At 36.4% G+C, this 24564-nt stretch overlaps 1 protein-coding gene across 4 annotated transcripts; it reads left to right on the top strand.

Annotated features, from left to right (window-relative positions):
- The first annotated feature begins 103 nt into the window (after nucleotides 1-103).
- Nucleotides 104-24564, top strand: LOC101265115 (protein ALWAYS EARLY 3-like). 4 transcript variants are annotated; one of them, XM_069292352.1, is made up of 23 exons: nucleotides 110-381; nucleotides 497-764; nucleotides 2184-2293; nucleotides 3253-3373; nucleotides 3828-3926; nucleotides 4053-4115; nucleotides 5957-6034; nucleotides 6665-6839; nucleotides 7256-7521; nucleotides 7616-7970; nucleotides 13477-13551; nucleotides 13821-14038; nucleotides 14154-14210; nucleotides 14353-14661; nucleotides 14739-14917; nucleotides 15038-15320; nucleotides 17271-17498; nucleotides 17930-18091; nucleotides 20317-20460; nucleotides 20536-20751; nucleotides 22014-22115; nucleotides 22198-22296; nucleotides 24039-24564. In XM_069292352.1, the coding sequence occupies exons 4-23, from the start codon at nucleotides 3263-3265 to the stop codon at nucleotides 24201-24203; spliced, it is 3384 nt and encodes a 1127-aa protein (XP_069148453.1). In that variant the 5' UTR covers nucleotides 110-381; nucleotides 497-764; nucleotides 2184-2293; nucleotides 3253-3262; the 3' UTR covers nucleotides 24204-24564. The 4 variants fall into 4 exon arrangements, with proteins under 4 accessions (XP_025884271.1, XP_004253172.1, XP_069148453.1 ...); XM_010316462.3 differs by having other exon boundaries at nucleotides 13821-14071; XM_026028486.2 differs by lacking the exon at nucleotides 2184-2293 and having other exon boundaries at nucleotides 104-381.

The following is a 24564-nucleotide window of genomic DNA, read 5'->3' as shown; positions in this document are numbered from 1 at the left end:
GCCACAAAGTGAGAATATCATAGACTCATTTATAGCCGTTCGATCAGATTGATCGAACGGTCATTCCATCTCACTATATATCTAAGCCCTTTTCTCAAATTCAATTTTTATTCAGATAGGTTTCTGAAATTCCCTCGTTCACATTTTTACCCAAAATTTTCAATTTCAAATTGCTTCAAGTGTTAACTTCTCCATTTCTCACTGCAAATTTTTGCTTTTTTCGTGTCGAATCGAACCGAATTGAACCGAATTTCATCGATTTGGTGCTAGTAGATGAGCAGATCAACAATGTTAATTCAAATTAATGATTGAATGCAAGTGTGTTGAGTTGTGAGTCGAAATGACTGGTGGTTGGATTTGGAGTCTTTCGCGTTTATAAAGGTGATTTCTTCACTCTTTTGTGTTAATTATCGCTTTGCTGAAGCTTTGCTGTATAGGTAGATGTTCACCATTGTTGATTTTGATTGTTTAAGCTGTTTTTTTTTTTGAAATTCAGCTCAAACCCTAATCCTGAAAAGGTATGAACACAAATTTGGACTTGTTGCTGGCTATCTTTGAGTTATAACTCTCCCTGTTGAAATTAGACAGTGTTAGTATAGCCAAGATTGGAACTTTGTGGTCGGTTCTGTTTGATTGACTGAGAATTGGGCAACACGGGTTTGACCCGGAACACCCTTGAGTGGCTTGGAATCGTGTGCTGTATGTCAAGGTTTTTGGAAGCGGTTTGTAGACTGGCCAGCGTACTTCAATTCTGAAAAAAGAAGGTCAGAGCCTCAAATGAAAGTATTTTCTTTGATTTTACTGTTAAAATAGGTAATAGTAGTTTATTGACTTGGTAAAAACCATTGTTGGATGTTTTCCTTAAAGTTTTAGCAATCATGATTATACAATGCACGTGGTGCATCACTTATCAGAATATTCCATTTTCTATTTTTCACCATGGTGTGATTGAAGCATGGCGTGATTGAAGTACTGATATAAGGTTTTTTATGTTTATACTTAGAGATTATGATGATTTGGTGTTAATGGATCTCCGTTTTAGTTGAATGTTTTTTAAGAGGGCTGAGTACATGTTTCTGTGTTGTGATGTATGGTGTTAAAGCTTGATCTGGTATGTTTTCATTTAAGGCATTGATGAAATGACTATAGGTCATAAAGTTGATTGATTTACTGGACAGATTGTTTATGAAATATGTGCTCTAGTTCGAATACAGTACATTCGAGATAATACTGAATTAGGATTTCGTATGCACTTCAGAAAGCATGAATGTAGCGGGCGACTCTTATTATCTTATTAATTATAATGAGTGCATCACAAATAACAATATCTGTATGCCATGTTGGTGATCCTACCCTTAGGAATATCACATGATAGGTTTGAATAGCTTTAGATTACATAAAGGCATTTCAAACTTGGTGAAACTTTGATTTATACTACGATCAAAAGCATTCTAACCTTACTTCAGCTGAAACATCTCAAAATTAATAACTCTAGATATGACATTAGAGTTCAGTATCTGACGTCATATCTAGACTTGTTAATTTTGAGATGTTTCAGCTGACGTAAGGTTAGAATGCTTTTGATTGTAGTATAAATCAAAGTTTCATCAAGTTTGAAATGCCTTTATGTAAATGTACTTTTGGTTGGGTTTCAGATTTAATATGAATTCTTTTCTTTTCCATCACCCACCAAAGGATTTTTCGTGGTTGTCTATCATAGTTTTTGCTAATGACACCCATGCGTAGATCTTTCTTCTTTTAGAGATAAATTTTCATCAATGTTCTTACCAAGAATATAGCTTCCATTACAGATGTATTAGGCATAAATCCGAATTGATTCTCTGTTACTCTTGTCGTATTTTAAGTCAATGCTCTTACACTGTTTTGTGGAGTTTCATCGTATGATTCATGAGTTTAATGCCACGGTATTTCACACAATTCTGAATATCTCCTTTGTTCTTATAAGTTGGAATCAGGATAGTGTTTCTCCACTAGTCAGACATCCTATCACTTCTTAGTATAACATTGAATAATTGGTGAGCCATTCTACTCCAACCTCTCCAAGACACATCCAAACATCTAGGGGATACTATCTGGATCACAATAATTCTCATATTTTGGTGGCATCCTTTACCTCCATGTGCCTATTTCTACAGTTGAGCCAAAGTTTCAATTGTGTGCAGGCATATGGAGGTTTAAAATGTTGTTCCCTTCGTTCGAGTTGAACAATTAATCAAAACAACCTCTCCATCTCTCCCGCCAACATTTGACCTTCTAACCTTTGCTGCTTAAGGTAAATCTTGAATTAAGTTGATTACATATAGTCATATAAAATGCAAATTACTTATAGTACTGTTTGCCTCTACCTTTAATTTTTTTGTCTTTCTGAAAAACCATTAAACTTCAGAGTTAATTTGTATGTTGTATTCTTAAGGCACCGGTTCAAAAATCAACAACAGTAGTACCTAGCTATTTTTTAATATAATCCTTCCACATGGTACAAACACTCTATTCACGTCGAGCATGATTCTTTTTTTTACAAAATTTAAAAAAATGAGTCTTTTTTTTACAAAATGTATATAGAGGAATATGAAATCTTACTTTTTGGAGATTTTTTTCTTTGAAATTGATATTGAAATTTTGCAGATTTCACAAACAAACGCTGGTTTCAAATCAAAATGTGAATTTGGGGTCCCAAATCCTATGACCAAACGCCTACTTAATTTGTTTAAACTGTAAAGGATGAAAACTGAAATTGCTATTCCAGAAACTTGTAAGAATAAACCCCCCCCCCCCCCCCCCCCCCAAACCATTCTTGTCAGTGTTGAACAAACTGTTGCCACCAACTTATCGTACCACACAAACCAAAATTAAAAATGCCAAACTGTACCAGATTAATTCAGCATGGCAGTGGTATAGTGTTTTTCATAATAAAACCGTACTGTATCTTACAATGAACACATCTTCTGAAGAGTTATTGATGTTATATTTCAGTATGGTTGATTGGCTCCTTTCTGAATCTATATGCTTGTTCGCTATATAATTTTGTCCATTTGTTTGTATATAATTTGACAAAATCAAGTAACTATTTCATGGACCTTTAGTTGCTGAAACTTTATTTTGATGTACATATTAAAATAAAGTTTGTTCTTTATGTAGTCTATCACTTTACAAAACATTCAATTGTCATAAACCAGACTCTTACATTGTGCTTGCCTAATTCTGTTTTTTTGTTCCTTGTATGTTTCCCAGGATTTTAGGCATGGCTCCAGCAAAAAAGTCTAGAACTGCAAATAAACGCTTTTCTCCTACAACTGAAATCTCTCCCAGTAAAGATGGTATTGGGGACAATTCAAAGAAAAGCTTGCAACGGGTGAGTTCAACTATTCTTTTGTTTGCTCTTGTAGCATTACATGAATAGAGATGAATGGCTTTGTTAAGGATGTCAGGTTGTTGCTAGAAATGTGTCAGTGAAGTGAAGACATTTTCCTGCCTGATTTTCTTTGAAAGAAAAAGGAGAATATGGAATGAGAAAAAAAGTTTGGTTTCGACTTTCTCACATTTTGGATGGATTAGATGGAAGTTGTGGGAAGTTTTCTCTTGTATTTTCCACAACTTTCATCTTGCTAAAGGTTGAATATGCTGTAATGTTAAAGTTCCAGATCTTTCCTTCCCTATTCTTGTCAATCAAATGGTTCCTTTAGGAAAGTGGTAATATGTTGAGTTGGAAGGAAACAGATTTCATCTGGTTTCATTTTTGTTAGATGTAAAGCATTCTTGTGGAATTCTGAATGCATTTTGATGCGGTTCTTTCTATAAAATTGCAGAAGAGGAAGTTGTCTGACATGCTAGGTCCCAAGTGGAGTGATGAGGACCTGACACACTTCTATCAAGCATACCGCAAGTATGGTAAAGATTGGAAAAAGGTCTGTCCAAATTCAATGTGTAATCCATTAATTGAAGTTTATTGTATATCCCCAGTAGCTTGCATATATTTGCTGTTGATTGATCTGTAATGCTTGCCTCTAAGAGCTGCTTTATATTTATTACAGGTTGCTGGTGCTGTGAAACCCCGAACTGCAGAGATGGTGGAGGCTCTTTACACAATGAATAGGGTAGGCTTTGAATGTAGACAACAAAGTAACACCACACGTCTTTATAGTTGAATCCTCTTTGCTTATGAAATCATCGAGTGATATATCTTGATTGGCATTACTTATCTTGATCTTCTTATCTATTTTCCAAACTATGTTGCTGCTGATTTATAGCTGGATTTAAATGTCATCTATACATACTCATTGCATGACGAGAGAGCCCATTTGTGAGAATCTTGTTCTAACACTTGATGTTGTTGGCTTGTGACATTATTCATTATAAGTGATTTGAGGAGCACGATACTCTAATAAGTCAAATCTTTTTACAATAAAATCTGGTTAGGGTTGTCTACTTTTGTGGGGCTGCATTCATCTTATATTCAATTTCTCTTTTTTCTGGTAGACAATTATTTTACGTGGACTGCGCTTTCCCTCATAGCCTTTGTTTCCTGTCTTAGTTTTGAAATAATTTAGCCTTTTGTCTTGCATGGTCATGATTGCTGCTATGGTGATATGCGTGTCGTTCTTTTATCATAGACGCATGTGGATGTATTAATATGAGCTGCAGTCAATTATGTACTTGATGTTTGTTATTTTTGTACTCATCAGCTGCAAAGATTTTAGACCTCCAAAAGGACAGTTCCTTGAGTACTCTGAGATTGTCAATTAATCAAGCACTTCCATACACAGTTTCTGTTTTGTACCTTGTAAGAATGATGTGTCCACTCAAGAACAGTAGGAAAGGAATACTTATCTGTTCAGATTTCTCAAAATAAAAATAAAAAAAAATAGCAGGAAAGGAGAAGAAAACTGTTTAAGGAAAGAACCTAGAGCCTGTTTGGATTGGCTTATTTTGTCAAAATAGCTTTTATGCACTTTTGAAGTGATTGGGTAAATTTAAGAAGTGCTTATAAGCATTTGATTTTAAGACAAAATGATAAAAATAAAGAGCCAATCCAAACAGGCTCATAATCCCCGGCTTTTGCCGGCGGACATCGATCTATTAACAATAATATGACTCTATATTATGCCTATCAAAAAATAATATGACTCTTAGATTCTGTTTTTCCCTCTCTGTTTCTTTTATAAGTAGGACATTTTAGTCAGCTGTAACTAGAATTTAACACTTTTATTATTGAATTAGTTTCCTTAATTTGGCCTGTTGCAATATCATCCTCTTCACTCTCTTTCTGTCTGCTTGGGCAGTATCCAGATTCCATGTCATCTCAACAAGTTTAGTCGACTTTTAGTGCTACTTTGTTTTCCTTTTCTGGATCCTTATATGGAGCAATGCAATCCCGTGAGTAATTGATATTACTGGAAAAGATTTGCATCAAAGATGACTTAGATTCATAAATCTGCATTACCAGTGGGTTAAATGATTTGTTCATTTCTTTTTGATGCTATTTTGTTGCATTAATACAGTGAAACACTTCTCCATTGCACTTGAAAAAGAAAAATGTTGTTTCCTGGTGAAGCAAATGCTACTAAGAAAGAGCCATCTCTTTCAGAAGAGAATATGAATCATCTTTTTGACTAACTTTTTGGGATAAATATGAATTATCACTTAACTTGTGATCATTTTTATGCTTACATGGTTATGTACATAAAAGCACCGAGTGCCATATTAATCATCATAAATCATTGTCTCTGTCAAAAGAAAAATTATAAATCATGGTTTGTTGATTTTTCCCCGTAACAGATCAGCAACAATTCGAACAATCAATTTGATCATTATTCTGTGGAGACACTATAATAAGATTTAATTAGAACAAATGACAATGAATAATTAATCTGCATGAATATATTCAGTCATACAAAATGAAGATAAAATTACCTACTCTATTCTACTGTATTCTCAGGCCTATTTATCTCTTCCAGAGGGGACTGCATCTGTTGTTGGGCTGATTGCCATGATGACTGATCACTACTGCAACTTGGTAAGGCTTGAGATATAGAGTATTGAGCAAGAGGAACCTCTGTGTACTATATGTTTTATCTGACATCCCTCACTCCCTTCTGCACTCATGAAAATTATTTATACCTTCCCTATTTTGTTCAAACTGAGAGAGTAGTGTTGCACTACTCCAAAAGTCAGAACAATGCTTTGCTATGGGCCTAATGCCTAGAATCATCTTTCCTGATGCTTATTTAGTAACAGCTTGAAAAGAGCTTTCTGCTCAAGACAAACAGCATTTTTCAATTGAAGTATACAAGCTATTCCATACACTGATGCCATGAAGCTAAAATGTTGCATGTGATGATTTTAGCTTCATGGCATCAGTGTATGGAATTGCTTGTATACTTCAATTGAAAAATGCTGTTTGTCTTGAGCAGAAAGCTCTTTTTAAGCTGTTACTAAATAAGCATCAGGAAAGATGATTCTACGCATTAGGCCCGTAGCAAAGCATTTTTCTGACTTTTGACTGTTGACAAGAAAAACTTTTCTAAAGAGAAGCGAGTTTCTGCTCGGTGCTCTCTTATATTTGTTCATGGCTTCTGAGTCCCAGTGTTTATTTATTGTACCTGAGTCTTAGTTTTGTTGAAGTAACGTTACCATGGGATTTCAGGCAGCAAGCGACAGTGAGCAAGAAAGTAATGAGGATGCTGGAACATCTAGAAAACCTCAAAAACGTGCACGGGTAAAGACTCAGCCTAATGTTTCTAAAACATCTGAGGTGGCATCCCCAACGTTAGCAGCTACGCATGGCTGTTTAACTTTGTTGAAGAAGAAGCGTTCAGGAGGTGTGTTGTCCTTCTACCCCTCCCACAACAAAGAAGGATGAATTAAAAGAAATGAAGAATTATTCCTATGGAAAATAAAATAAAATGTCTTTAAGTATCTCCTGGATGGATATAGATTTGGATCTTTGTTACTTGTTATTGTTGCAAAATGTCTTGCATACATTTCTGTTACCAGTGCATTTTACTTGCATGCAGTGTAGTAGCTTTTCTTTGGATTTCATTTTTTTTAGCCATCTTCCACATGATCTATTTACTTATTGAACGGAGGCTTGACATCTTTGAATGTTGACAAACACAATATCTCTTTTTATTTATCTGTAATCAGGGGTAGAAGCCTATTTTCTTCTTCTATTTTCTAAGGATTGAGCCCTTGCCATGTGATATTATTGATAAAGTTTTGCTGGAGTTCCTTTCAGGAAGCCGGCCTCGTGCTGTCGGAAAAAGAACCCCACGCTTTCCTGTTTCTTTTTCTCATGAAAATCCGATGGGTGAGAAGTATTTTTCGCCAAGTAGGCAGAGTTTGAAACTTCAGGCTGATGACAGTGACACTGATGAGGATGTGAAGATAGCATTAGTTTTGACCGAAGCGTCACAAAGAGGTGGTTCTCCTCAGGTTTCTCAGACACCAAACCGTTGGACGGACAGTGCTATGTCCTCACCTGCTGAAACTGCTGGAAGAAAGGTATTCCTCAACTTTCATTTCATATTTTGACCTATCTCTATAAACTATGAGTCATCAACTTTTTTGATATTTTCTTATTTGTTTACTCAACTAGCGTGTTAAAATGGGTATGGGCGATGGAAAGCTTCTCAGTAATGAAGTGGACGAAGAAGAGGGAAGCATGGAAGCAGACACTGGAGAGCTGTTGCGGTATAAAAAGGATTTGACGGAAACTGGAAGCATTAGTCGAACAGCACAAAAGGGAAGAAGACCTTATGGTGAAAAGTTGGATGTTGATAGTGTTGACAACCATTTTGATGATATCAAAGAGGCATGTAGTGGTACAGAAGAAGGTCAAAGATTGGGCTCGGTGGGGGGTAAACTTGAATTGGAGGCCTCAGATGAAAAGAATTCAAGGACCTCTTTACAAGGCCATAGAAAGAGGAGCAGAAAGATGTTTTTCAGGAGAGGTATTGCAAAGTTCTTTAGATTACTGAATTCTGAAAAAAATATATTTGTAGATTGCTGTTCATCAGAACTTTCCATTCCAGTAATTTTAAGTTCTAACTGCATTATATATGCTCCTTTTAGTCCTCTTTGATTATTCTATTTTATCTCTTGCCATTATTCTAAAGGGGGAAAGGGGATATACTCTTGGAAACAGAAGGAAAGTCGAATCCCTAATAGGACATGGACATTTAACAAAGTTTGATGAGAGGGATGATCAGTAAGTGTGAGTAGTTGCTATCGCACTAACCCAAGTCAAACTAGGGCTAATTCCCTTGGAAGGAGAATGACAATCTTTAGTTTCATCACACTGACTGTTTATTCTATCAATTTCAATGTACATATGTGCATATCGTATTGTATCTCTGTGTTCTTTAGTAGAAACCTATGTTGATGTCACAGCCAGCCCACTAGTGATATTGTTCTTTGTGGGCCTGTTGCGTACAGGTTTGAAACATGTCATTAGGGTCTAAGGCTTGCTTCCTTACAAACCCAGCATGTTTCCTATGTTTTGTCGTTGTGAGATTCACCTAGGGTGTTACATACACCCTCCTGAGGAATTCAACGTCCTTGCTGAGGTTTTCCCCACCATTTTTCATGGTTGCACGTAGAATGACTCTGATACCATATTTACAGCCCAACCCACTAATGTTATTGTCTGCTTTGGGCCTAGGTCCGCACGGGTTTAAAATGTGTCACCAGGGTCTAAGGCTTGCTTCCTTATATATCCAGCATCTCTCCCGTATTTTATCGATGTGAAATTCACCTAGGGTGTTACAGTAAGCCTCAAACATCATCTCCTTACCACCTCCTCCCTTGTCATGTATAGTACAAATCATTCCTCCCTTCACCCTTCTTCTGGTATTCTTGACATCCTATTAAAATGGATGGAGAAAAGTTTTTTACAAAAGAAGACACATCTATAGGTTTGCAGACTGCTTACTGAAAGTGCAGGAGGGTGTGTGTGTGTGTGTGGATGAATTTAACTCTTCTTTGATTTTCTGTTCGACTATTTAGGAAGACAATAAAGAACACTTAAAGAGCATAAATTGTAAGCTCTTTTGAGGTTTGACTTCTACAATTGTGACGTAGTGTAATTTTTACCTCTATACACTATCTCTTTTTTCGTGACTTTTGATACAATGCCTTACCAACAATATTTTTCCTCTCTTCTCTTTATTGGGTACACAATTAATCTAGAATGAGATACAATGCTTATTAAGAGTAAAACTAAGGAAGCTTCTGAAGGTTTAGACAGAAGTATGTCTTCCATCTTTCTTCGAATAACTTTATGTAGTCTTTGAACAGCTGTGGAACTTTTTGACAGAGATGACAATATAAGAGTTTTGATCTTCGGAAAGAGGAGTTAGATTGATCTCTTCCAAGAATGAGTCTAGAGCTTTCCATTAGTTACATTGAGCAGATCTTCAAACTTGATTTGTTGTAGCTCGTTACCTTCTAGGGGTTTGACGAATTTGAGCTCTTAGTACTTGTTTCCATAGATGTGAATCTTGGCCTTCAATAATTGTTGAGTCTTCTTTCCTTAGCCTTGGCCGCTTGCGTGTGAATCCTTGTTGAGGCTTCTTTCCTTCGCTGATCTTGATTGATAGTTTTCCACAAATGAGTGTTGGAAGATACTCATTTAATTTCTTCTTAAAATTCTCTTTTAATAAGTCAACTTTCCTTTATGAAATTTTTGTGTATTCATGCACATGCACTTGCACATGTAAACTACGCACTTACATTAGTTCTTTCTTCATTAAAACTAAACCCTAGCGATTTCCCCCCTTTTTGATGATGACAATAAAAAAATTAATAGCTCATTTTTGACTTCCCTGTTTGTAATGTCTCTAGACTTTGCAATGAGTTGACTCTCCCTAAATGTAAGCACTTAGTTTAGAGAAAAAACATAATGATACATCCTACTGACCCTAGCACTTAGTTTAGAGAAAAAACATAATGATACATCCTACTGACCCTCTTTTCACAATATACCATAATAATAGTAAGTACATAGAAAATCCTATAAATATTGACATCCTATACCAAGCATGGTAAAAAAATAAAACCGGTGGCAACTTGTCTAATGGGTTAATATTCTGAAAGTTAAGCATTAACCAACAACTGATTCCTAAAAGTAGACGACTGTAATCCATGCCACCATTAGAAAATATATTAGAACAAACTACAGTATCCAATAATCGAACTTACAATATTCAACTACAAACTACAATATTCAATATTCAAACTTATAATATTCGATTCAAGAATGCAATATTTAGCTTTAAAATTACTGTATGCAATTCAAATCTTCATTATTCTGTTAAGAAATGAAGTATTTAAAGGACACCTAGAATATTCAAAGAAAAAATTATAACATTGAAATGAAACCTTCAATATTCAATTCAAAAACCACAATATGCAAATAAAAACAACATTCAAAGCAAAAGTGAAGTAATTAATATTAGAAAATTAAATGCCGTGTTTAAATCAAACTTACAGTATTCGATTACTAACTGTAGTATTCAATATTTCAAACTTACAATTTTATCCAAGAATATATTTTTGAAGATGATAGAGATATATAATGTAATTTAAAAACTTAATATTGTTAGCAGATGGAATTTAAATACAACGATGTTAAAATGTGTGGCTTTTCGGGATAACGCAGAGGCAATTACCACAAATATAAACTTGTAAATCGTATATGATGCATAAAGAGAGCAAATGTAATTGTCACAGCCGCATAACAAACAAATTAATAGTCAGCTAGACTTACATTTAGACAACACAAAGTTTATAACAATCTAGAAAATATCTAATGGGGCCTAAGAAAGTACACCAGGGTGTTAGCAATAGCTTCCTTCATGGCATTAAACTTTGTGTCAACAACACCTTAGATCTCCTCAAACTTGTTCGACATTTTGGTGGGAAGGTCTCCAAAAGTTTGACATCTTTTTTGATCACTTTATCCAGCTTTATCCTGAGATGAGCAATATCAGCATCTGTTTCCTTCGTAGTATCACAAATTTTCTCGACATTGCACAAGGTGGAAGCCATAAGATCCTCCTTGATTGACTCAAATTTAGCATTAGAGTAGACAGCTTAGCAAGCACATCCAGAGAGCACTTAACAGAGGCCGTGGAAGGAGAAGCACGAGATGAATTTTTGGTTTGGGAAGGAGCAACAGTTATGTACCGTCAGAAACATACTTTGTACCCAGGTATCACTGAACAAGCCCATACTACCAAAAGATCTGGAATTGTAGCATTGCTTGATAGTGATATTAGGATGATCATCGAGGCAGATGTGGCTAGCTTCAAGAAGAAGGGTGATAAGAATACCATAAAAGATGCAGAACTCGAAGAGCATAAAGTAAAGTGACACCAAATATTTTTGTACCAGTTGAGATCCAATGTGAATCTTAGTCCAGTCTCATTATGTTGCAAGGGTGTTCTTAGTGAGCTATTTTGAGGTCTTACTTGTACAGTTGTGGTGTAGTGTAATTCCTACGTCTACACTTAATCTCTCTTCTCGTGACTTTTGATACGATGCCTCACTAGCAATATTTTTCCTCATTTCTCTCGTTTGAGTACACAGTAAATCTAGAATGAAAAACAATTCTTATTAAGAGCAGAACAAAGGAGCTTGGGGAGGTCTAGATGAAAGTATATCTTCCATCTTTCTTTGAATGGCTTGAAGTAGTTTTTGAACTCCGTTGAACATCTTGACAGAGATGAAAGCCCAAGAGGTTTGATCTTTGGAAAGAGGAATTAGATTGATCTCCTTCAAGAATAAGTTTAGAGCTTTCCATTAAGGCTGTTGAACAGATCATCAAACTTTATTTGTTGTAGCTCATTTCCTTCTAGGGTTTTGATAAATTTGAGCTCTTGGTACTTGCATCTATGGAGTATGGATGTGATTTAATTCGCCTTTAACAGATGCACTGAGATCTTGATTTTCTTCTTTCCTTGGCGCTTGCGTGTGAATCCTTGCTGGATTCTTCTTTCCTTTCCTTCACTGATCTTGATTGAAAGTTCCCCATAAACGAGTGTTGGACGATACTCATATATTTTCTTCTCCTCAAACTTCTTTTTTAGCAAGTCAACTTCCCTATATAGAATTTTCCTGTATTCCTGCGTATGTAAAACATGCACATACATTGATTTGGTCATCACTAAACTTAACCCTAAAACTTAACCATCAAATGATGTGGCCCAAGTCTGCCTTCAACACTCTCTTATTTCTGTTCCGTCGAAGTTGTTGTAAGCTAAGCTGTATTGCCATTCTCGGGGATTTCTTCCTTTTCTCCAGTTTTTCATCTGACAAGGCTTTACTTTGGCTGGCACTAGATCAGAACATTACTTTCATGACATTAATATCTAGGGAGTTGCTTCATCTGCAGAAGGCTTAGACACCAGAAAAAGGTAGATAAAGCCTAAAAGAAGTACTCAGAATTACAAGTTCTGGATAACTAATGGCTTTGGGAGATCCATTGATGTTCTGTTATATTTCAAAAATACCGTTTCTTCTTGTCTCATTAGTTTGTCTTTGTTTTCCAAGTTGGAAAGCAACAATTATTTCTTTGAGTTTTGTTATTTCAATGCAAAGTAGCATATGCTATTTTGGTAAAAAAAAATTAACTGTAAAGTTGTATCATGTCAATCTCAAAAAAAGAAAGTAAACTTGTTATGATGTCATTGAAACTATAGGTGACAAATGGGCGGGTTTGGCGGAATTTGGTATGTCAAAATGGGCTAAGTTAATAATTGGCGGGTCAATACCGCAACTCTTACCAAGTTTTAATTGCTTTATTTATTCTTTTATAATGTTTATGGAACCTGGGCCTAACTCAACCCCAAAAGCTAGCTCATGAGGGGAGGTTTGTCCAATACCATATATAGATTCTCATCCCTCTACCGATGTGGGACATCTTAACACTCCCCCGCACGCCTAGACCTCAACTAGAGCGTGAATACTTCTAAGTGAGTGCCCATGATCGGTGAACAACAAATTGTGGGATGGGCCTGACTCTTATACCATGATAAGATATGGTACGTGGGCCTGATTCAACCCCAAAAGCTAGCTCATGATGGGAGGTTTGTCCTAGTCCACGTAAGGAGACCAAATTCCCATCCCTCTACCGATGTGGGACATCTTAACAAGTACTTTATAAAATCATTATTTTTCTTTATTATTTACTATATATAATATGTCAAATAGAATAAAATGTATTTTCAAAATATTTTGACAAGATTTATCAATGATCAATTTGGGCAACATATCAGCCCAAACTTTTAGGGGCTGAGCTAATAAATGGGCGGGTCAATAATCAGCCCAAACTTGGGTGGGTTGTGCGGATTATGATTCCATGGGTTTATTAAGGCACCTCTGATTGAAGCTGTTATATATCTTGGTAGAATGTACTCTAGAGGATAAATCTGCTAATTTTCCTTTTTCCTCTTGTAGATGAAGACTCCCCTTTTGATGCTCTGCAAACTTTGGCTGATTTGTCACTTATGATGCCAACAGAAAATGAAGATGGTAAGTTTATAAATTCTGTTTCTTTAGATCTTTGTATGGAGCTTGCTTGTTTGACTTTTGGAGAGATGCTGGGTGTTGCTAGTATCTCTCTTCCCCCCTTTCACATTCTTGCTGTCGTATCCTGTTTTTTTTTGTTAACTTAAACCTCTATGCATTGGATGTGCTGACTATCCTGTGTCTTCATCACAGTTCATGTGTTTCCACTTGATTTTTCAATTTTTTTGCTGTTTTAATTGGGAATATATTGGTTTATATTTTTTTTGTTTCAGAGTCGATCCCTGCCAAGGATGATACTGATGATCATGTTGATGAATCTGGCTCCGTAGAAGCATTGCCTGCAAACAGACAAAGAGACAAACATGGATCAGCGGGGGTTAAATCAAGATGGAGTCAACCTGTATCAAAGTCTGGAGTTGCATCCAGTAAGACATTAAAGCATGGAAAAGTTAGACCTACTGATGTTAGTGCTGTTCCTGAAACAAAGCAGGTGAGGAGGGCACAGAAAGCAATGTCGTCTAAGGTATTAAAAGGCAGCTTTCCATGCCTACTCAATATTCTGACGAGGTAAATGATATGTAACAATGCTGACAATAATCTTTCAGGCTCGAAAAAATGAAGGTCACATTAACAATGAAGTCACAGACTCTCTGGAAGCTGAGGTGATTTTCTTATTTTGTCTATTTCAAATGATCGTTTAGAGATTTAGACAGATGTTTGAGACATTGTCTTAAACATTTTGCCAGATTGGATATCTTAATCAGCTGCATTATTTCTAATTTGACTTGATCTTCCCTCCTATAGGCAAAAGAACTACCAAATAAGTCAACAAATAAGGGTAAAAGATCCAATCAGAGCATGTCACCGAAATTAATCAAAGATCAGGAGCATGCATCATGCATAGATCCAAGAACAGAACGAAGTGATTCAGCTCAATCAACTGCACAGATCCCTGTGGAAAACCAGGTTAATTTACCTGCTAAAGTCAGAAGCAGGCGCAAGACGGACCTGAAAAACCCTCAAAGACAGAGAAAATCGAAGATTTCTGATAAAATTTTGGATGATACGAGTGCATCCGTCACTGCATTTCATGACAGAGCATTCAGTCTTAAGGTTAGTTATTCACCTTTGTCCGTTGTAGTGCATCTTCGTGTTATAGACACTATTTAAGTTAAAGACATTGCATGCAGGAAAAGATTTCCAATCGCCTTTCCAAGCATCAGGTTCGTAGTTGGTGTATTTATGAGTGGTTCTACAGTGCAATTGACTATCCCTGGTTTGCCAAAAGGGAATTTGTGGAGTACCTGCATCATGTTGGATTGGGACATGTTCCAAGGTTAACTCGTGTTGAGTGGGGTGTCATAAGAAGGTAGTTTCTCAACTTTGCTGAAGTTTGGAAGTCTTCTCTATTCCCTGGGCAAGTCCTAAATATTAAGAAGTTTGTTATTTTATGTTAATGATGGTCCGTTGAATCCTCATCTTTATGTAGTTCTCTTGGAAAACCACGGCGATTCTCTGAGCAATTTTTGAATGAAGAAAAGGAGAAGCTTTATCAATACCGAGAATCTGTCAGAACACATTATAATGAGCTTCGCGAAGGTACAAGAGAAGGTCTACCCACAGATCTTGCAAAGCCATTGTCAGTTGGGCAGCGTGTCATTGCTATTCATCCTAAAACAAGAGAGATTCATGATGGCAGTGTGCTAACAGTCGATCGCTCCAGATGTCGTGTTCAGTTTGACCGACCTGAGCTTGGGGTCGAGTTTGTCATGGTAATTCATTATTGCTTAGTATATGTTCATACTACATTCTGGCACCAAGATTGGAACAAGATTAGAAATCATTACAGTGGTGGAAGTAACACACATATGGTAAAATGAGGATATATCTTTAGATGATTTAACCGACATCCTAAATAGACCAACATATGCACTTTTCTTTAGGTGCAACATTTTGATCATTGAAGTGGATAGAAAAAGGACGCAGTAGATCTAATATCGTATGGATAAAGTTGTACCAAAGGTTATATAATCTCTTGATATCTATGTTGACAACAACATACCTAGGTGTAATCCTACAAGTGGGGTCTTGGAGGATAGGGTGTACGTAGACAGCATGCTGGAAAAAAGAAATGTAACTACAACAAAATAACAAAATAATTCAAGTGCAAGATACAACGTATAATAGCTGACATCAAAGGACAAGAAACTCTTGAGTAATACTACGATTACAAGTAAGGAAATATAAGCGAGACAACATCCTATCAAAGGTCATTTCCCCAGTAAGCTGGAGCTGCTACATGTCCTGTCTAGTCACTTCTTAGTATTTCTTTGGCTTACCTCTACCTCTTCTGAAACCATCCATGACCTCCGTATTGGAGCATCCGTGTATCTCCTCTTCACATGTCCGAACCATCTCAACCTTGCTTCCCGCATCTTGTCCCATCGAGGCCACTTTTACCTTGTTTTGAATATTTTCATTTCTAATCCTATCCCTCCTAGTTTGGTCACACATCCATCATGGCATCCTCATCTCATCTGGACAGATTTCTTGACCGATTAACGCTCCGCCCCATATAACATATTAGGTCTAACCACCACTCTATAGAACTTGCATTTTAAGTTTGGTGGCACCTTCTTATCACACAAAAATCCGGATGTAAGCCTCCATTTTATCCACCTGACACCAATACGATGTATGACATCATCGTCAATCTCTGCTTCTCCTTGGATAATAGATCCAATATACTTGAAACTCTCTCTTTGGGAATGCCTATGTATCAAGACCTACTCCTACACTAGCCTCTTGTGCTACGTCACTGAACTTGCACTTCAAATATCCCGTCTTGGTTTCTGCTCAACCTAAACCTGTTAGACAGTAAGGTCTGTCTCCACACCTCTAGCTTAGCGTTAACTCCTCCTTGTGTCTTGTTAATCGGAACTATGTCATCCGCAAATAACATACACCATAACACCTCAACTAGGATGTATTGTGTTCAAATCATCCAACACCAAAGCAAATAAAAACGAGCTAAGAGATGATCCTTGGTGCAACCTTATCACAACTGGGAGGTTCTCTGAGTCCTGTCCCGCTCCCACTCTCCTTACCCGGGTCTTGCTGCTATATACATGTCCTTGATCACCCTAGTGTATTAGCTAAAATATAGAGCACAATGGAATCAGGGGGTCCACATAAGCTATGCCAACTAGTTTAGGATTAGGGTTTAGTTTCTATTACACTTGCATTAAGTCCAAAGTTTGACAAGAGTTCTACGTTCACTGTACACAAGTAAGTGTAAGATTTAAAGAAATCTTTTAGTTTTAGAAAACCTCCCATTTGCCTTCTTTAAGACATGATTTACTATTTGAATAAATAAAATAGTAGGTAGGCTATGTTAAAGTAAGCCAAAATGTATTCACACTGGTCCCATTCTCCAAATATGGTAAGTCTAATACCTCTTCTGAGGATACTTCTGAATACGAGAAAAAAGAAAAATAAATACATAAACCAAATTAAATGGATTACTCAGCCAAACTGATATATTACACTCTTGTGTCTAATCTCTTTTATCTATTGGAAGACAACCTTATGTGCCCTTGTAAATAGTTTGGGAACTTGGTTCACAACATGTTGTGTGTATGAATTAGTATTTCAGTACTTTTGGTTTTGAGGTGGTTGTTTTCTGGACTGATGGCTTATTGGATAATTGAATGCTCTGGCAGGACTTTGAATGCATGCCTCGAAATCCATTTGAAAACATGCCTTCATCACTTAAAAGGCACGCAGATGGTGTTGATAAGTTTTTTGAGAGTTTCAATGAGCTCAAGGTGAATGCACGAGCACATGAGTTTATGAAATTTCCAGTTGGTGACAACATGGAGAATGGAGATGTTTTCTCTCATTTCTCCCCACCAAGTCATCCCATAAGTAATCTCCTAATGCAGAATAAGGTTGCTTCTCCTCATACTCTCCCTTGTATACCTTTCATTATTTGTATATTTTCAGATTTATCAAACGCCTCAATTGGTTAATTGAGGCGAAATACTACGTCAAAGTAGGCCACCTAAACAGAAAGGCTATATATTTAAGCTTTTCGATTTAGAAAGCTGAATCTTAATTCGGTTTACCTTGTAATGGAAAACCCAATATTCAACGTGAGTTTTGGTAGATTTCATGATTATCAATTTTATACCTGATCTCAAAATCTTTGTAATACCATAGTTGATATATTACCTTGAGAAGTCCCTCTAGAGTATTGATCATTACCCTCCTTATTATGTGTGACAATTTCTTTTTCACATAATTACGGAGGACGAATAGTTTTTCTTAATGCTTTTTCATATTATTCTTCCACATAATTTGCAAGTACCTTGATCGTCAGGTGGCTTCAGCAGAAGCTGATATGCAATGTAAATCTGGAGTCATGGAAACTGCCGCATATCAACAAACAACATATTCAAAGCTTTCTGTTGCTGCTCAAATTCTAGGAAAGGAGGCTGATGTTCAAGCTCTTGTTGAGTTCAATCGGGCGCTAGACAAAAAGGTGCAAAACTCATTGTGTTTCACTTCATTATTTTTATGATCCATGAAAGAAGATAATACACATGAAAACTAGGTGGCTCTCTCTTTCTTTCCCTATTATCTTGATCTGTTTATGTAATTGTTGTGGACCTAAATAGATCTGTTTGCTCTCTCCAACTTAAGCATTTACATTAGGCGGTATACAATTCAGCATTGTATCATAGCGACATAAGCCTCACCGGCACCCAAAGAAATATTTTCACGTGCTTGACTCAAGTTAACTAATTAGGCTTGCATGTGCGCTAGTGTGTTTCTTTTCTTTGTTTTTTTGATAGTGTATTAAATGAGAAGCGGCACTAAGTTGGTGGGACGAACACAGTTACGCGTTGTGCAATTCTCCAATCATATGTAACAAGATATCTGTATCTTGTATGTGAGAACGAACAAGTAATTGAGGGAGAACAAAACTTGATTGTTCCCTTAAGCTATTAGGTTTTGAATATCTATGTTTGCATGTCCTATTCTAGAAAAGAAAATCAATTGCATGATTACAATATAATTACAGAAGGTAAATCAAGCCATACCTATAACTACAATATTCTAGGATATTGACATGATTCTACCACTGTACAACAACTAGTTTGCACTAAAAAGCTAGCAACGAAGTAGCTCTGAAGTTGAGGCGTTAAGGCTAAGAATGTTCTACTTTTTGCCTTTTAAGATTTTTTTGTTGTTTATTTTTGTCTAGACAATCCACCAAATTGCTTGGGGTATAATACCAAATTTTGAGGGACACATAAGTTCACTTATGTTCCAATACTAAAAAAACTTTGGAGTGGATAAAGGCATAGTCTTAGTCATGCCAAGAATAGGAAAAATTTGAACTCCACTACTGATATGTGTTTTCACAGTGGGGAAAGAGGTGATTGACATTTCAGGATGGTCTTCACAGAGAGGACATCTGCAACAAAGTTGGCATCCTCTTCTCTAAAGATTGCTTTGGGTGAGGCAGGCCTTCCTTGCCACTAACCAGGAGCAACAGTAGAGTTTCAAGAGAGCATTGTTCACCCATATTTTTTTCCAAGAGAGCATTGTTCACCCATATTTTTTTCCAAGGCGAAGAATCACTGTTATCATTAAAAGACAGCATCTTGTATTCCTATAATAAAATAAAATAGAAGTGAATATCTTGTAGCATGATTTCATAGGAAAAAGGCATTTGGTGTCCTCACCACATTATAGAATCCACTTTCTGATAGTCCAGTGAGATATTTGGTGTAGATAACAGCTCACAAGTCCTAGACGCTTCCAAATCGTTTAAATTCTTTCTGAGTCCAACCTTAATTAGTGAACAAATCAGCGATCACTTCATTGTGAAGGGAGGAGATGCTGCAAAATCTGAGCAGTGAATGACCCAACCACACGTCCTTCCAAAATCATAATTTTCCGCTGTTTCTGAGAAAAACCAGAACTTGCAGAAAATTTGTGAATATGCTTCTCTAGTCTGTACCATATAGGGCGTTTGACTTTTTTTGGTTAACAATTAGTGTTCAAATGTGAGAAAGTGTGTTCCAAACCTATAATTAATAAATAAATGTGCTCCTTTAAACATTTTAAAATTGTTGAATGAGATGATCACAAAATTCAAAAGTTCTTTTATTCAACTAAATAGAATGACGATAAAACTTGTAGGTGTTCATGTCAAAATTACCAGTACAAGCTAATGACGGAGATATAATTCTTTTCCGAAATTGAAGGGTTTATTTGCGTAGAAAGAACAACAGGAAAAAAAATTGTAGAAGGGGTAACCTTTCATGAACCTGCAGGTTAAGGCTCTATATACTTTTTAAAAAACGAAGGCCAAAGAAGCTTTATAGAACTTAGTCTACATACTGGCATATGCTAGTCTGAGAAAATCTGTGGAGGTTTTCATTGAGCATTTATTTGTTTATGAGAAAATCTGTGTTCAATATTTTGTTTGAGGTTGGAAATACTTAAGGTAGTGGTGAGCTAGTTTAAATTGATGCTGCAACCATATTGATGACTAGTTTCTTTCGTTTTAGAGTTGTACTGCTTCTTGTCTTTTATTTTTTGAGGTAGCTGTTAAGTTAGGCTGTTCTTGTATTTCAATGTATGTCTTTGGGACTTCTGTCAAAAGATGTATTTCTAGTTGATGTTATATATATGAGGCATGAATATTTTGTGTTAGATGTGCAGTGAGCTCATGACATTGGGCTTAACTTGTAGGATGCAGTGGTTTCAGAGTTGAGGCGCATGAATGATGAAGTGTTGGAAAATGAAAAGAGCAATGACTCTTCTCTTAGAGACTCAGAGCCTTTCAAGAAGCAATATGCGGCCGTGCTAATACAGTTAAATGAAGTCAATCAGCAAGTATGTCTGTCCTCTTATTAGAATTTAAATTTCTAAGATGCACAAAGTTTGCTATAGCATTCATTGATTTGGCAGGTTTCATCTGCTCTATATCGCTTGAGACAGAGGAATAACCATCCGGGAAACATGTTACTTGCATTGCCAAGGCCAGTTACTAATTTCATTGATCCTAGTGTGTTGAGCACTTTTGATTGTTGTACAAGTCAGCCGGATGAATCAGGATTTCTTGTCAACGAAATTATAGAAAGTTCAAAAATCAAAGCCCGGACTATGGTAGATGCAGCTGTGCAGGTACACAATCAATCAACTGTTACTTGTGTTGGAAATCTTTCTAAAAGCAGTGATGGCGTGACCCAAATCAGTTTTAAATGATGTTTGAAAAGATTCTAAAGCGGGTTATGATTCATAACATGTTGATATTTGATAGTTTCTTCGGAGATCTCATTCACATGGTTGCCTGGTTGAGTCATTCCTGACCTCAGTAGATTGGGGGGTATTCAAATGTGTTTCTTCAATTGCAGCCATCAATATGCTCTTTCAGTAATAGTATTTACAACATGAAAAACGCTACACTTTATGATGATGCTTGTTCATTGTTTAATTAGTATAAATGAAATTCATGGTTGTATGCTTATGTCCCTCTTTAATCTGAGAGGAGAGACTTTTGCATAAGTTACTATTTACTGGGTTTTACCTATGTCTTCTCTAGGCTGGTCTACCCATTTAATTTATTTTCCCTTTCATGTCAACAATATTGCTTACTCAATGTGGTTTTGTATTGCAATGTCTCCGGACTTCTATTACTTATCTTTTCCATCTTATTTTGAAAGTTTTATGAATGACATTGTGTTCTGATTGCCAGAGTTGTGGATACCTTTTCATTTTGATTTAGCTAGTTCAGTTGGTGATGTCTTAATCATTTTTTAAGAAAATAATTCTTTTGTCAGGAACTTTTTGAAACTTTTAGGCCCTTCGACTCCATTTAGAAATAGTATGTGATTTGCACCCAAGTTGTGGCGTAGTACTAGGTGATTTCTTCCCATCTATCCAAACCTTGGTGGACAGAGTTACCTAGTACCTGTTGGTGGTGGGAGTTGACATGTATCCCATGAAATTAGTTGAGGTGAGCGCAAGCTTGCCCGGACACCACGGTTATCAAAACAAGAAGTGATTTTGCATAAATTTTGTATCATCTTCATGTATATAGCCAGATCAAAATATCTTGAAAAAAATACATCAGGATTAAAGTTTACAGAGAAGATTATACCAGTACACTTTTATTGAGACAATCTTTTGAGAACTATTTATATTTAGCTTATTTAAAACCTTTCGGGTTCTTAACCAAATTTGATAATATTAGACTTCTTTTAATCTGTTTAGAATTGATTTTATTAATTCAATACTACCATATGGAAAATATTATGTTTGTTTATAGCATCCTGATTCCTAATATTTTTCATGTTTCTTCTCTCGTTTTCGTGACCTTGACACCTCGTCAGTTTCTTCTGTCGTTGTTGTAGATTGTTTACATTTTGATTAATTTATCTGTGTAGGCGATGATTTCATTTAGTTGTAGAGATAACGCAACTGAGAAGATTGAGGTGGTTGATTATGTGAATGATCGAATTCCACTCGATGACTCTTTCATGCCCACTGTGAGATCTTTTACTAATTCATGTTCGCTTAGTCGCTACATTTGCTTTATAAATTGATTTAAAGTTCATTGATCTCCTGCAGCCACCTGATCCTAAGTCAAAGAATATGTCAGATACAAATGAAGCAGAAATTCCTTCCGAACTTATCTCAAAATGCATTGCTACTTTACTTATGATTCAGGTAAATACAATTTATAGCATCAGTTTTTTCCTGTCTTGTTGACTAGTTCCTTTATTCCATAATTCCAGTACATTTCCCAAGCTTTTATGTTTTTTCTGGACTGGTTATTATGAAATGATTAATGCTTTAGAATGTCCGAGATGGAAATTCCCTTGCTTGGATTACCTATCACTTTCTGTCCTTTACTGAACTTTGGATTTCCGTGTTGAGTGCCTCTTTTTTGCATGACATAAAATGTTCCATAACATCCAAATGATGCTCCCCATTCTTCCCAAAATTTTGCTTACAGTTCAATACAAGCTAAGTAGACGATGTATTGTGAATTGTGTTTTTGGATCAATGATCAATGGAGGGTAAAGGAGAGACCCATACAACATGTTATGAAAAGAAGTGCAAGCCATCTTTCGCCACCAAGTTTTACCCCAATAGTGATTGCTAGATAGCCTTGGAAGATGAGGGTTAAAAAGAATTTGTAGTTTCTGGCTGTGTATTACATAATCATGATCTCCAGTTAAAAAAACTTGGCTAAATACATAAACAACCCCTTGAAGTTGGCACCAATTTTCATTTTGGCTCCTTACTTGACCTTGTACCTTATTAGTGACCCATCAAAATGTAACTATTGCACAATGAGGTGCATGACATGGAAAAGAAACTAACAACTGAGTGACAAGTGTAAAATAACATCCGAAGATAATCCCTTCTTTCTTCTCCTCTCCTCTTCCCTTCAGTTTGTGTTTATCAATTCCAACCACCACAATACCACTATCACAAGGCTGCTTATGGAAACAAGAGCTGAACAGACTCTTGAACTTCAGATTGCAATTCACCACATTCATAAACATAAATACATGGCATACTGAGACCGGAGATCCCAAAACAAAAACCGTTAACCTTTGAACGGACAACCTTGCGAGTCAACTCATTTTGGTCAGATTGGAGCACCCAAAACCCTGATCTTACTGGAGTTTTGACTCGACCGACAAAACTTTTATCTATCGGAAGAGTTCTGTTGATTTTTTGGTGGGTCTGTTTGTCTGGTGATGATCGAGTGTTCTGGTGTGGTGGTTAAAGAAAGGGTTTAGATAGGTAGGTTAATCCATGGTTGAAGGATGGAAAGCAGTGTATGCACTCGAGCATTTTCTAGGCGAGGTCGTGGGGAATGTGTTTTGGCTGAAAGAGTGAAAATATGGCTAGTAGATTAGCCGAAGAGGAGCTGTAATGTCTTTGAACCTTCATTTGATTTTGCTTCAAATGGATAAATAAATCTTTTAGAACTAAGAGACCACTTCAACGATAAGTAGAACTACCAAAAAAATCAAGATATTCAACTATAATTGGATATAGACAAGCTTTCACCCTGCAAATGGGGACTTCCTCTTCGTTTGCTATCACCGAATTCAACGAGAGAAATACATCTGCGTGAAGCATAGATTTGAGTGGTTTTATAGTGAGGAAATTTCAAAAGATGGCATTTCTTTTGAATGTATTAGCATCAAGAACTTTGTGACACTCAAGTGTGTAGAGTGCATCTAATCTCACCGTAGTGATTGTTTTGCTCTTCTTGGGACGTGGTTTTCCCCCTAGTTTAGATCTTCCACGCAAAAGTATTGGTGCCCTTATATCCCCATTATCTTAAATGTGAATATTTCTGTTGGCATTCTGTGATCCCCAACAATACCTCCCGATTTTCCATCTTTATGTTTTGACATTACTTGTTTATCTATTGTATATTTTTGCAGAAGTGTACAGAACGACAGTTTCCTCCTGCTGATGTGGCAAAAGTACTTGATTCCGCTGTAGCAAGCTTGCAACCAAGTTGCTCGCAGAACACTCCAATCTACCGTGAAATACAGAAGTGCATGGGAATCATCAGAAACCAAATTCTGTCATTGGTACCAACGTAGACCATGTGTAAGTTGCACGGACTCTTCACTTTCGATGCCGTACCCGTATCGGATTCTCTAAAAAAGTACACTACATTTGGAGAACCTGCCACACACCCGTTGACATTTTTGAAAGTCCGAGCAACATGTTTATCAACTCTAGTCTTTTTACATCTTGTAAACTCAGTATGCAGATAATAACCTTATTCATCGTTCAGCTCTTAGACCAATTCAAAACTTAATTAACTGCCTCAATGGTGATTTCTGTTTTTCTGTTCCCCTCCTAATGGAGAGTGGTATTGTTGAAAATCAGTATCTGCTACTACCTGTTGGATTGCAAGTTAAAAGAGGCATGAAATGATGAATTTTGTTTTTTGGACTA

This window comes from Solanum lycopersicum, chromosome 12, assembly GCF_036512215.1.
Source record: "Solanum lycopersicum chromosome 12, SLM_r2.1".
Lineage (NCBI taxonomy): Eukaryota > Viridiplantae > Streptophyta > Magnoliopsida > Solanales > Solanaceae > Solanum > Solanum lycopersicum.
Note: the sequence above shows the minus strand (reverse complement) of the source record. Positions and strands in the feature narration are given on the sequence as shown.

Bases quoted from the DNA above. Each gene is read 5' to 3' on its own strand.
- LOC101265115 (XM_004253124.4), top strand. From the start codon at position 3,263: ATGGCTCCAGCAAAAAAGTCTAGAACTGCAAATAAACGCTTTTCTCCT. The intron at 7,522-7,615 runs GTATTCCTCAAC...TTACTCAACTAG, and splicing joins CTGAAACTGCTGGAAGAAAG to CGTGTTAAAATGGGTATGGG. The intron at 7,971-13,476 runs GTATTGCAAAGT...TTCCTCTTGTAG, and splicing joins AAAGATGTTTTTCAGGAGAG to ATGAAGACTCCCCTTTTGAT.